General features: G+C 40.5%; 1 protein-coding gene across 1 annotated transcript; it reads right to left on the bottom strand.

Annotated features, from left to right (window-relative positions):
* Positions 1–5,319: 5,319 nt before the first annotated feature.
* LOC144963991 (uncharacterized) lies at positions 5,320–8,194 on the bottom strand. Its single transcript, XM_078897933.1, has 2 exons — positions 7,765–8,194; positions 5,320–5,354 (listed from the first exon to the last, which is right to left on the bottom strand). The coding sequence occupies exons 1-2, from the start codon at positions 8,192–8,194 to the stop codon at positions 5,320–5,322; spliced, it is 465 nt and encodes a 154-aa protein (XP_078754059.1).
* Between the last annotated feature and the right edge of the window lie 6,569 nt (positions 8,195–14,763).

Genomic DNA, 14,763 nt, shown 5'->3' with positions numbered 1-14,763 from the left:
AACGAATATTTTTGTGTTCGTGGATAGCTCACACGGTAGAGCCACGCTCTCACCTGCCAGGCGGAGTTGTCGTACCAATAAGGTCGCAGGTTCAAACCCCACCACCGCCGCGAAAAAAAAAACATTTTTTTATTCTCTATTGTCTTCTGGCACTTTTCTACTCACTTCATATCTTGTTGTTACCAACATAAGTGCCTGCTCCACCTCATTTTCTGAATTAAAAATTCACCCCATACACCGGAGCATACTCAATGTCTCAATCGTTTCTATGTTATATGTTTGTGATGAGAATATTGGCTATTAAGCTTAACTGCTGGTCAAAATTACTTCGCGATGGTGGTGAACGAATCGGCGATCTCAAGAAGTGGGTGAGAGAGGGATCTAGAAATGACTTTGGGTTTGAAACGAATATTTTTGTGTTCGTGGATAGCTCACACGGTAGAGCCACGCTCTCACCTGCCAGGCGGAGTTGTCGTACCAATAAGGTCGCAGGTTCAAACCCCACCACCGCCGCGAAAAAAATTTTTTATTCTCTATTGTCTTCTGGCACTTTTCTACTCACTTCATATCTTGTTGTTACCAACATAAGTGCCTGCTCCACTCACTTTTCTGAATTAAAAATTCACCCCATACACCGGAGCATACTCAATGTCTCAATCGTTTCTATGTTATATGTTTGTGATGAGAATATTGGCTATTAAGCTTAACTGCTGGTCAAAATTACTTCGCGATGGTGGTGAACGAATCGGCGATCTCAAGAAGTGGGTGAGAGAGGGATCTAGAAATGACTTTGGGTTTGAAACGAATATTTTTGTGTTCGTGGATAGCTCACACGGTAGAGCCACGCTCTCACCTGCCAGGCGGAGTTGTCGTACCAATAAGGTCGCAGGTTCAAACCCCACCACCGCCGCGAAAAAAAATTTTTATTCTCTATTGTCTTCTGGCACTTTTCTACTCACTTCATATCTTGTTGTTACCAACATAAGTGCCTGCTCCACTCACTTTTCTGAATTAAAAATTCACCCCATACACCGGAGCATACTCAATGTCTCAATCGTTTCTATGTTATATGTTTGTGATGAGAATATTGGCTATTAAGCTTAACTGCTGGTCAAAATTACTTCGCGATGGTGGTGAACGAATCGGCGATCTCAAGAAGTGGGTGAGAGAGGGATCTAGAAAATGACTTTGGGTTTGAAACGAATATTTTTGTGTTCGTGGATAGCTCACACGGTAGAGCCACGCTCTCACCTGCCAGGCGGAGTTGTCGTACCAATAAGGTCGCAGGTTCAAACCCCACCACCGCCGCGAAAAAAAAAACATTTTTTTATTCTCTATTGTCTTCTGGCACTTTTCTACTCACTTCATATCTTGTTGTTACAAACGAATATTTTAGTGTTCGTGGATAGCTCACACGGTAGAGCCACGCTCTCACCTGCCAGGCGGAGTTGTCGTACCAATAAGGTCGCAGGTTCAAACCCCACCACCGCCGCGAAAAAAAATTTTATTCTCTATTGTCTTCTGGCACTTTTCTACTCACTTCATATCTTGTTGATATAACGTCAATACCCAATACCAATGACTAGGTATTGAATGAAAGCACCGATGACTAGAGCGATGCTCGAGACTTTTTTGAGTCTCGAGACTCAAAAAAGCATCGAGACGCAAAAAAGTCTCGAGCTTCGCTGGAATCATCGCCGACGAGAGAGGGGTGAACAATGCAGATAGTACACATTGTTAGTAACGCGTGCGTCGCTCGCGCAGTATAGTCTCGAGACTCGGGACTTGGGACTCAATACGAGAAGCATCGACGACCAAGATTCTCGAGACGAGAAAAGAATCGAGAACTAAGTGGAGGTCGGGAAGTTCTCAGTCGTCGATGACCTGACTTCTCAAAACCTAAAGCATCGTTGACCTTTTGGTGACCCGAATGCCCTCCCCTAGTTTACAATTTACCTAGCAGTAGTAGTAGATACTGCTACCAGGAATGCCAGATTAATATTGCCCAAAACACGCCAAATACAAAAATGCCAAATGAATGATGAAATAAATTGCCAACATTTTCCAATCATCACATTTGTGTTGTGTTTGTTAGTTTGTTTTGTAGTTTGTTTTGTTGTTTTGTTTTTTTTTGGTGTGTGTGTGTGTGTGTGTATATGTGTTGTTATTTTTTGGGTTTGTTTTGTTTTAGTCTTGATTATTTTAAACAATAAATACAATGGAAGTTAGTATTAAAATGTCAAACTGGCAATTCTGAAAATAATCGCCTTCATCACTCAACTTCATCTTATTGAGTAATTTATATAATTAATTATTATTATTATTATTATTATTATTATTATTATTATTATTATTATTATTATTATTATTATTATTATTTTTATTATTATTATTATTACTATTATTATTATTATTATATATTTTTATTATTATTATTATTATTATTATTATTATTATTATTATTATTATTATTATTATTATTATTATTATTATTTTTATTATTATTATTATTATTATTATTATTATTATTATTATTATTATTATTATTATTGTTGTTATTAATATTATCATTATTATTATCATTATTTATTATTATTATTATTATATTATTATTTATTATTTATTATTATTATTTATTATTTATTTTATTATATTATTATTGTTGTTGTTATTTAATTATTATCATTATTATTATCATTTATTATTATTATTATTATTATTATTTTTTTTTTTATTATTATTATTATTTTGTTGTTATTATTATTGTTATGTTATTATTTTATTATTATTATTATTATATTATTATTATTATTATTATATTATTATTATTATTATTATTATTATTATTATTATTATTATTATTATCATCATTATTGTAACATCTGAGCTTAGATGTATTATATTTAAGATCCATTTAAGAAATAAAAGAATCAAGACATCATCTTTGTATTTAACGATTAACAGGAAGTAACCTTTTATTTAGATACTGGGCAGAAGTGAGTAAGTACCCATTGATGGGTAGTACCCGAGAATGGGTATTGTACATAAATAAATAATTATATCGATACCACACCTCTCTCTCTCTCTCTCTCTCTCTCTCTCTCTCTCTCTCTCTCTCTCTCTCTCTCTCTCTCTCTCTCTCTCTCTCTCTCTCCATAAAAAAAAATGAATGATTGAATTATATTATTAATTTTTGTAGTACATAGTATTAGTGGTAGGTAACTATGGTATATCTTAAGGATAACAAACAATTTTTTTTTTTTGTTTTATCATCATACTGAGATTAACAATGATTATTAGTGTTGCTGCATCATTAGAAGAAAATGTTCCAACCACACTTAAGTTGCAGAAGAAGAAATGGATTACTCCAGAGATATTAGAACTAATGAATGAGAGAAGAAAGGCCAAAAATCAGGAAGAAAAATACAAGACTCTGCACAGGCAGATAAAAAGAAATGCAACGAAGCTAAAGAAGACTGGATAAATGAACAATGTCACTATATAATGTCCTGCAAAGAAAAAAATGGCAAATTCTTCCATCAGAAAATCAAAGAAGTGACAAACAAAACTAAATCAGGTGCTAAAAGTGGATGCATCAAAGACAAGCGTGGAAACACCATCATGGACAAAGACTGCATTCTAAACAGATGGTCAGAATATATTGAAGAACTTTTCTTTGATAATCGAGGAGAAATGCCTATGATAAAAGAACTGGAAGGGCCTTCTATAATGAAAGATGAAGTTAGGAACGTCATGAAAAGCATGAAAAATGGAAAAGCTGCAGGACCTGATGCCATAACAATTGAAGCCTTGACTGGCCTGGGTGAATGGGGGATTGAATTCATCACAAACCTTCTAAATCAAGTGTATGACACAGGAAAAATGCCAACTGATATGAAACGATCCATTTTTATAGCACTACCAAAAAAGCCAGGGGCAGTTGATTGTGAACAACACAGAACTATTAGCCTAATGAGCCACCTCACAAAAATTCTTTTGAAGATAATTTTACTAAGAATAAGAAATAAAATACGACCTGAAATTGGGGAGATGCAATTTGGTTTTGTTGAGGACAAGGGTACCAGAAATGGAATATTCACATTATCAATGCTGATGGAAAGATGTATTGAAGTAAATAAAGATCTGTATATGTGTTTCATCGACTATTCAAAAGCCTTTGATAAAGTACAACACGAAAAACTATTCAAAATTCTATCATCCTTGGACATTGATGGTAAAGATTTAAGAATATTACGGAATTTGTACTGGGAACAAGAAGCAGCAATGCGTGTTGACAACGAACTAAGCAGTTTTACACCTATTAGAAGAGGAGTTAGGCAGGGGTGTGTTTTGTCTCCAGATTTATTCAACCTCTATAGTGAAATGATATTAAGAGATATCGAACATAAGAAGGGGGTGTGTATTGGAGGAAAGAATGTAACAAATCTGAGGTATGCAGATGATACGGTTCTACTGGCAGAATCTGAACATGAACTACAAGAATTACTGGATGTTGTAGTCAGGAGTAGTGAAAATATGGGACTGGAACTGAATATATCTAAAACAGAATGTATGACGGTATCTAAAAATAATAACCCACCAGCCTGTGTAATAACAAGCAGAGGACAAACAATACAACAAGTTGAATGTTTCAAATATTTAGGCTTCAATGTAACATCCAATGGAAAATCAGATTGTGAAATAAAGAAAAGAATAGGTATGGCGAAGAATGCATTCAACCAGCTGCATACAATTATGAAAAACAGGAATATTAGCATGAAAACAAAAATCAAAGTCCTGGATTGCTATGTACTGTCTGTGCTGCTATATGGTTGTGAGAGCTGGACCATAAACAAGACCATGGTTAAAAGACTGGAGGCAGTGGAAATGTGGTTTTACAGAAGAATGATGAGGGTGTCATGGATGGAAAGGAAAAGAAATGAAGAAATTTTAGAAATGGCAAACAGAAAAAGATCACTGATAACAAAAATCATCAAACGCCAAATGGAATTTTTAGGACACATTATCCGCCACCCTGGTTTGGAAATACTCGCCTTGACTGGAAAGATGAATGGAAAAAGAATAAGAGGAAGACAAAGAATAACGTATTTGAAAGGGATAAGAACTTGGACAGATGAAGCTGAGAAAGGTGGCGCTGCTTTAATAGAATTGGCAAGAGATAGATCAGCTTGGCGGAAGATGACCTCCGACGTCTGCTTCAGATATGGAACTACATGAGATGAGATTGGGAGTATTCTTAGATAATAAAGAAATAACATCTTAATTAACGAGAATTAATAAATCTTGTAAAATATTAAATTAACCATCATTGTTTTTAATCTTGGGCTGGTATGCTGATAATCCGAATTGAATTTACATATAATGTAAAAATGTGTGGGAAGATTACCTATGAAAAACCTAACAAAGAAATTGCAATCCTAATGATTGAATTTCATGATTGCCCTGGTGGCATTACTGGCTAACTACAACAGTGTTTGTGAATCTAGTGAATGTTGCATTGTTTGTGGTCGCTGTACAGTGCCTTATATGATCATCTCTCCTACGAGAAGAATTGCTTCTGCTTAACTGTATTTTGTTGGCTTTCGAACAACACGACCACTTCTTGTAGTGTATGTAGTGCGTTTTGGTGAATGCGGGGATTCGATTGGGGGTGCCAGTGGGTCAGGGCGAGACTGGACTTGTGGTGAGCATGGGAGCTCGACCGGTGGTCTAGGAGTATTACCAAGCAGACCACTGTTTGTAGAATCCGTTGGACTTCGGGTGACTGGTTCGTGTGTTACGCTGTTTGGTACGTTGATGATTGGGGTTTGTGGATATGGTTCCGCCGTTTTATTTCGCGAAGGCTGCACCGGAATGCGAGGCAGACACAATTGCCAAGAATATTAAGAACCGTAGTAAGCGGGTCCCTAATCAGGCTTTTGAGCGCGGTGTCCGCAAGGCGTACCGTACGATTTTGGACTCGCTACCTGCGGAGGAGTCGGACTGGACGGCCCCGTTCAGTCCCCGAGAAGTGGGTGCAGCCATTAGCGAAGTAAAGAACGGCAAAGCAGCAGGGATAGATGGTGTATATCCCGATATGGTGACGCATCTGGGCCCCAGGGCACGGGCCTGGCTAGCAGAGGCAATGTCTGACATCCTTGCAAATGGAAAGCTTCCACAAGTGTGGAAGCACGCGAAGATAGTTGCCATTCTGAAGCCAGGGAAGCCGGCGAAGGAGGCAGACAGTTACAGACCCATATCGCTGCTGAGCTGTCTTTACAAACTGCTGGAGCGTGTTCTACTAAACCGATGGGGGCCGGTCCTAGACGCTGCCCTGCCACCTGAGCAGGCAGGCTTCAGGGAAGGGAGGTGCACCACGGAGCAGGTCATTGCCCTTACAGAGCATATTGAGCACGGGTTCGAGAGAAAACAGCAAACAGGTGCTGTGTTTATAGACCTATCAGCGGCGTACGATACGGTCTGGTGCGATGGGTTAATGCTCAAACTTGCAAAAATCATAAGGTGCAAAAAGACCTTGAAGTTGTTCTCTTCGATCTTAGGGGAAAGGCAATTCCACGTCGCGCTGGGAGACGTCACGAGCAAAGTAAGGAAATTGAAGAATGGGGTCCCTCAGGGGTCGGTACTCGCGCCAATGTTGTTTAACGTTTACATTAGCGATATGCCGAACACTTCCTCCCTGAGGCTGGGATACGCAGACGACTGGGCACTCGTTACTCAGAGTAAAGTGTGGACCCGTCTCGAGAGCGTACTCAGCGAGGACGTCACCAGACTCAAATCCTACTTTGACAAGTGGTACCTAAAGATGAACACTTCAAAAACCGTGGCCACTGCATTTCACTTATGCAGTGGTTGGCACACCCGTAAACTGAATGTCCTAGTCGGGGACCAGCCACTCCCATATGAGCCGCGTCCAAAATATCTAGGGGTGACGTTGGATCGCAGCCTTACCTATCGGTTTCATCTCGAAGGGGTTGCCCGGAAGATAGAGAAGCGGAATAGTCTTCTGAGGAAGCTGGCGGGATCGACTTGGGGCGCTAGCCAAGCGCTCCTGAGAACATCCGCCCTGGCACTATGCTATTCCACCGCGGAGTATTGCGCTCCAGTGTGGGGTAGAAGCAGAAACGTTGAGAAGGTGGATGTAAAACTTCGCAAGTCGATGCACATAGTGTCGGGAACGCTAGCAACAACCCCTAGAGAATGGGGCCCGGTAATGGCAGCGATCCAGCCCCCCGATGTCCGGAGGGAGACCATTACGGGAAACTGGCTGAGTAAGATCAAAGAGAGAGGGAATGGGGATACCCCTCTCATGCGCATAATGAACGGTGCCCCCGTTTCGAGCCGAAATAAGTCCCGGCAACCCTTGTACGCAGAATCCCTGACTACGGACAGAGCTGCACATACGAGATGGAAGTCGGTTTGGACGAATTCAATCCCTCGTGGGGGCGGGGACCTACACTCCTCTAAGCTTGGTGAGAAGTTGCCAGGCTTTGATACCAGTAAGAGGAGACACTGGGTAGCTGCGAATCGGCTCCGGTCGAGGAGCTGCCTAACGGCCGGTGCGTTACATCAGTGGGGTCTAACTTCCTGTCCAATATGTCCACGCTGTGGGCAAGAACCCGAAACGGCAGAGCATCTAGTCGAAAGGTGTGTTGTGACGATGCTACCAGGCGGGTTCGCGACGGTGCACGAATGCGGACCGGACTTTGCTGATTGGGTCGATCGTCATAACATAATAGTGTGAACCATAAGAAGCTGCTGCCGTTTTATTCGTAATAGTTTTGGGTACACTGGAATGTACTATTTGGTTGGCATGTCTGCGCCAGTATACATTCGGGGATATTTCAACATGGTACATAAGAGGTCCTATAATATCGTGTGTGACACCATATTTCCACTGTTGACCCTGTCTGTAGTCTCGAACGAAAACTGGATCTCCGATGTTAAATGTTCGAAGATTGGCTTGCGAACCACAGTTGACCTGGGACTGTTGTTTATTGATTACGGTTGATTGGATGTTTGGTCTCAGAAGATCGAGATGTGAACGTAAAGTTCTGCCAAACATGAGGAAGGCAGGAGATTCACTAGTGGTGCTGTGTGATGCGTTCCTGTAAGCAAATAAGAATCTTGCCAGTTTTGTGTGTAAATTTCCTTTGTCATTCTTGGCGGCTTTCATTGCGTTTTTGAATGTTTTAACTGCTCGTTCAGCAAGACCGTTGGTTGCTGGGTTATAAGGTGCACTAAAAATGTGTTTGATGCCATTTGACTTTGTAAAGGATTTAAATTCGTCTGATGTGAATTGAGGACCGTTATCGCTTACAAGTTGCTGACATAGACCAAATCTAGCGAATAAACTGCTGAAAATGTTTATTGCTGTAGTAGATGTTGCATTAACGGTTGGGACAACCTCTTACCATTTCGTATGTGCATCCACTACAATGAGGAACATGTGATCCATGAAGGGACCTGCATAGTCGATATGAAGACGTAGCCACGGTTTATCTGGCCAGTGCCATGGATGAAGTGGTGCATGAGCTGGATCAGGTTGCGCATGAGCACAGCCCTCACATTCTTTGGTTATTGTTTCAATGTTTTTGTCTAACGATTGCCACCAGAAGTAGTTTCTTGCGAGAGTTTTCATCTTAACAACACCTAGGTGACCTGTATGAAGTGTTGAAAGAATTGTCTTGTGCAGTTTGACTGGAGGAACAACTCTGTACCCCCAAAGTAGACAATCTTGTTGGACAGATAGCTCATGCCGTTTTGAAGCAAACGGTCATATTTCCGGAGTGATATTGTTGGGCCAAATGTCGCTTTTGACGTAGTGTATTATTTTTGAAATGATTGGGTCTGAACGCGATTCTTTGGCTATGATAGAAGCATTAACCGGCAGAGAAGACACGATTTCGGTATAGATGATGTCACTTTCTTCCTCTTCTTCTTCTCGATGAGTTATGGTTGGTTGAATTGGTAATCGTGATAGTGTATCAGCGTTAGCATTTGCTTTTGAGTTACGGTATTGAATGGTGTAGTTGAAACCGAATAGAAAGATAGCGTATCTTTGATGTCGTGCCAAAGACATAACTGGGATTCCATTTTTTGGATTGAAAATATATTGGAGCGGTTTGTGATCGGTTATCAATGTGAATTTTCGTCCACACAGGTAGTTGTAGAACTTTTTGACACTCCATATTATTGCGAGTGCTTCTTTGTCTAGTTGTGAGCATTTCTGTTCAGCCTTGTTTAAGGTACGAGATGCGTACGCGATAGGTCTTTCCTCCCCGTTTCTGGTAATGTGAGACAATACGGAACCGATGCCATGAGGCGAAGCGTCAGAAGCAAGAGTGATTGGTAGTTCTGGATCATACTTAATGAGTACTTGATCGGATGCAATCATTTTCTTTTTAGCATTGAATGCATCAGTACAGGCGTTTGTCCATTTAAATGCAATATTTACTTGAAGTAAATCATAAAGTGGTTTGGCTATTTGTGCAATGTTATTTAGCCACTTGTGGTAGTAGTTAACCATGCCCAAAAATGACCGTAACTGGGATTTGTTTTCAGGAGGTGGTGCGTTTACGACGGCTTGTATTTTGTCGTCTGTTTTGTGTAGACCCTTGGCGGATATTTTTATTCCACAGAAGATAATTTCGTCTTGAAAGAATGAGCATTTGTCGATGTTTGCTCTAAGTCCGAACAGGTGTTCGACGATGTCTTTTCCTGTGACGATGACATCATCCTGATTACATTGACATGGAAGACCTTGAAGTATTTTGTCCATCGTCTTCTGCCATATGGCAGGTGCTGACGTTATCCAAACACGAGACGGTTATACGAATATAAACCCTTGTGCGTATTGATGGTGGTAAAGTGTCTTGATGTTTCATCCAACTGTAATTGGTGATAGGCTTGGCGTATATCTAATTTTTGCTAGCCACTCTCTTCCTAAAATGGGGTTGCTTCCCTTGGGGACAATAAAGAGACGTAGTATCTCATGTGTATTTGAATTGGGGTTAGATACCTTTACATTTACAAATCCAAGGTCATCATCATATCTTGTCGCGCCAGTGAGTCAGCCAGTCCCGGGCAGTCTGGTTGCATTCCCTCAGGTCAGCATTGGTGCAGTGAGGTCCCAGCGAGCATTCAGACAGGATGTGGTCCATGGTCTGTCTGGGGTGACCGCATGGGCATTCAGTGCCCGGTGAGATTTTCCATTTAAAGAGGTTGGTGGCGGTGTTTCCCACCTTTGCTCTAGCTCTGTTCAACGCCACCCATTCTTTTCTATTGAGGTCTGTGCCTGCTGGGAGCTTTTCTGTTGGGGGCTGGAGGGCATCGTTTGCTGTCTTGTCCCATTCTACCCATTTGTCCAGGCGGAAGAGTGCTGAGTGGTCTGGGTGAAGGCTCTCTACTGTGAGGAAGCTTTTCCTTGATTTGAGCCTGCTTTTGGGGCAATTGTGGTCATGAAGGGGTGTCTCTGGTCCATTTCCTGTTTGTATTTTTGTATTTGGGCATGAGTTTCCCTCCGGATGTGTGGTGGGGCTATTCCTGCTGCACGGTAGACCAGTGGTAATGGTGTTGCTCTCAGCTGGCCCGTTATGATCCGGCAGGCGTTGTTGAGCTCGGGTCTAGCTTGGAGGCATGGCATGATCGGGCCCATACAGCTGAGCAGTACTCCGCAGTTGAGTAGCTGAGGGCCAATGCTGTGGTCCTTAGAGTTTTAGGGTCAGTTCCCCAGTTCATGTTTGCCAGCTTTCCAAGGAGGGCATTACGCGTGGACACTTTTGCCTTGGTCTTCCTCACGTGTTCTCTGAAGGACAGAGTCCGATCAAGCGTCACTCCGAGGTACACTGGGTGGTAGTTGTACTCTAATGTCTGGCCATTCCACTTGATGTTAAGTTTTTTGTGGGCTTGGTGGTTGTTGAGGTGAAATGCACACACTTGTGTTTTCCCTGGGTTGGCGTTCAGCGAGTTTTTAGTGTAGTACTTTGTAAGGGTGTCTAGGGCATTTGTCAGTCTGCTCTCGATTGGTTGGAAGGACACATCCTGTGTTGCGAGGCATAGGTCATCAGCATATATGAATCGGCGGATATTTGGGAACTCAGGCTGATCATTTGTATATATGTTGAAAAGTGTTGGAGCCAGCACTGATCCTTGGGGAAGACCATTCTTCTGGGTGCGCCACCTGCTCTTCCGGCCATCCATTTCAACAAAGAAGCGCCTGTTTTCGAGAAGTGACTGGATAATATTTACAATTTTCTTATTCTTTATCATTTTAGCCACTTTGAGGAGTAGGATCTTGTGATTCACTGTGTCATAGGCTGCAGTGAGGTCGACGAAGACTGTGCCAGTGACCTGTTTTGTCTCAAACCCATCTTCTATGAATTGTGTAAGGTTTAGAAGTTGACCACATGTTGACCGTCCTGGTCGGAATCCAGCCTGGTCTGGAGACAGTTGTTCGTCTAGACTGGGTGACATGCGGGACATAACCATTCGCTCAAATAGCTTGTATGCGATGCACAGGAGGGAGATCGGGCGATAGCTTTTCTTGGATTTTGGATCTTTCCCCGGTTTCAGTAGGGCGACGACTCTTGCTTTCCTCCATGCACTTGGCAGCCTGTTTGTCCTTGCGCATACATTGAAGAGGTCCAATAGCCAGGATAGGGTTCTCGGGCCAAAGTGTTGAAACATCTCAGTTGTGATTCCATCCAGTCCAGATGCTTTTCCTGCCTTCAGATGGGACAAGGCCTCTAGTAGCTCCTCCAGGGTAAAAGAGTCAAGATGATCTTCACTATCCTTGAGGGCTTTGTCCATTTCACGTTTCAGGGCTTTTAGTTGGCCTCGTGCTTTCTTGGCTGGTTTCCCATTCAGTAGAAGCTGATGTGCTACTTGGTCAGGTGTTACTGCAGCCACTCTTGTCTGGGTATTTTTGTCATTATTCAGTTTTGAAATTGTAGTCCAGGCCTTTTTGCTGTTTAGGGTCATATTGGTGGAGGTTATTAATTCCTTCCATCTTTCTGATCTTTCATCGGCTATCATTGATGTGAGTTCTTCACCCAGTTCTAGGGTTTCTTCACTGAAAGGATCCACCTTGTATGATTCAATGTATCTTTCATATAGTTTCTTGCTTTCATCTTGGAGACATGGAATATAACTTTTTCGGCATCCTCTGGGGATGTTTTTCTTTGCAACTTTCCATATGAGTGTTCTAAAGTCGTCGTATCTCTGTGGGTCACTTTTTATATTGGTGATCTCATTGTCTAAATCTTTAGTAAAGTTTTCCCAATTTGCTTTTCTAAAATTGAATCGCGGTATCGCATTTGATTCGAGGGCTTTAACAGCTGGTTTGATGCTGATGGTAATAGGCCTGTGTTGAGATTTCGGTATAGGCTCACCTACAGTCCTTTCAAAGTTTGAGAAGTGTTGAGAGGAATGAATGCCAGGTCCGGATTGTAACCTTTCTTCCACCGGGCACTCATAAAGGTTTTCTTGTCTTTGGGGTTATGGAGGATTGTGAGATCATTGCCGGCTGCCCATTCCTCAACAGCATCTCCGTCAAGGTTATTTTGCTCATATCCCCTATAGTGTTATGGCTGTTAAAATCTCCAATGATCAGGGTTGGTTTTCTATCGGATAGATTCATTTGGGGCCACTTGAATGGGGTTAATGGAGGTTTGTACACAGATATGATGGTAATCAGTGTTGTTTCTACTCTGAGAATCTCAATGTCATTTTCTGAGTGATCATCGCTTTTCAGTATGGTAGATTTTTCTCGAGTGTACATGGCACTTCCATATTTTGGGTGTTCGTGGTGTATTACTAGTTGCATGCCAGGTATGCAAGGTGGTTTTGAGTCTTTGTGGGTTTCCTGTAAGCAAATTATATCTGCTTTTAGCTCTGTCAGTATCTTGCATTTGGTATGGGAGATTCCTTCTGTGTTGAAACTTACAACATTGAAGTTTTCCATTGTCTGGGCCGAGGGGCTATCCTTTTACCGCCCAATTTATTCTCTCTGGTCGCGTAGTGTAGCAATCAGTCTCCTTCAGAGAAGGATTACAGGAGCACGACGTGAACGTTTGCTACTTGCTCCCAAGGTACACTCGATTGAAGAAGATGAATTCGGCCTCGAAATTTATCACATTACAGATGGGGCATCAAAATTCCAGTACCATATTTACGTTGATGACGTCGAAACAAAGATGGAAATAGATACTGGGTCAGCACTCTCGATCATGACAATGTCCGAGTATAGAAAGCATTTCAAACGTCAGCCTAAACTCCAGCCAACTGGTATCATAATGAAAACATACACCGGTGAGACAATAGTGCCACTTGGATTTGTAAATGTAAAGGTATCTAACCCCAATTCAAATACACATGAGATACTACGTCTCTTTATTGTCCCCAAGGGAAGCAACCCCATTTTAGGAAGAGAGTGGCTAGCAAAAATTAGACTTGATTGGAAAGACATAAAGTCATTGACACCAGACGTTAACCTTACAACGCAAGAAATAAGAAGTGAATTTCCAGAACTCTTCAGTCAGGGAATAGGTACAGTCAAGGGCATAACCGCAACCCTCAACCTCAATGAAACGGCCAATCCTAAATTCTTAAAATCAAGGACAGTTCCATATGCACTAAAAACCAAAATAGAACAGGAATTGAACAACTTAGAAAAACAAGGAATTCTAACAAAAATAACTTATAGTGAATGGGCCACTCCAATTGTCCCGGTTCTGAAGAAGAATGGAGATATCCGCGTTTGTGGTGATTTCAAAGTCACTATCAATCCAGTACTAAATGCAGAACAGTACACTCTCCCACGTTTGGAAGATATGCTCGCCAATATCGAGCATGGTGAAAAATTTTCAAAAATCGATACCACAATTATCATTATTATTATTATTATTATTATTATTATTATTATTATTATTATTATTATTATTATTATTATTATTATTATTATTATACTATTATTATTATTATTATTATTATTATTATTATTATTATTATTATTATTATTATTATTATTATTATTATTATTATTATTATTATTATTATTATTATTATTATTATCATTATATTTTAAGAATGTAATTAGCGGTGTAGCCCAAGGAAGCGTATTGGGACCACTTTTATTTCTTTTATATATAAATGATTTACCTTGTGGCATAAATTCAGCCTGCAAACTATTTGCAGACGATCGATACAGAGATCTATAGTACAACTGAACAACATAACATTCTACAAAATGATATATTTTCACTTTTCAAATGGTCTACAACATGGCATTTGGATTTTAATGTTTCGAAATGTAAAGTATTACATATAGGAAAAAAGAATCCATAATTATTTTACCGATACTTCTATGTCAAATCTACTTTCCGTTGTGCCTTATGAAAAGGATGTGGAAGTTACTTTTGATTCACTTTTGAATTTTGATAATTGTGTAAGCCGTGCAAACAGAATGATGGGAATAATTAATAGATAGAACCTTTATAAGTCTTGATAAAACCATATTTTTATATTTGTATAAATCGCTCGTTCGACCAATTCTGGAATACCGAAATTGCATCTGGAGCCCATTATATAAAAGACAATCTATTAGTATTGACAGTGTACAGAGGAGAGCTACCAAAAAGATTTATGCAATACAGTATTTATCTTATAAGGAAAGGTTAGAATTTCTTGACTTACCCAGTTTGAAATAAAGAAGAATTCGTGGGGATTTAATTCAGGTTTATAGAT

The sequence above is a fragment of the Berghia stephanieae genome, chromosome 2 (genome assembly GCF_034508935.2).
Source record: "Berghia stephanieae isolate SIO BIC M18660-M18661 chromosome 2, UCSD_Bste_1.3, whole genome shotgun sequence".
Lineage (NCBI taxonomy): Eukaryota > Metazoa > Mollusca > Gastropoda > Nudibranchia > Aeolidiidae > Berghia > Berghia stephanieae.
The sequence above is the reverse complement of the archived record's forward strand: the minus strand, read 5'-3'. Positions and strand labels throughout refer to the sequence as shown.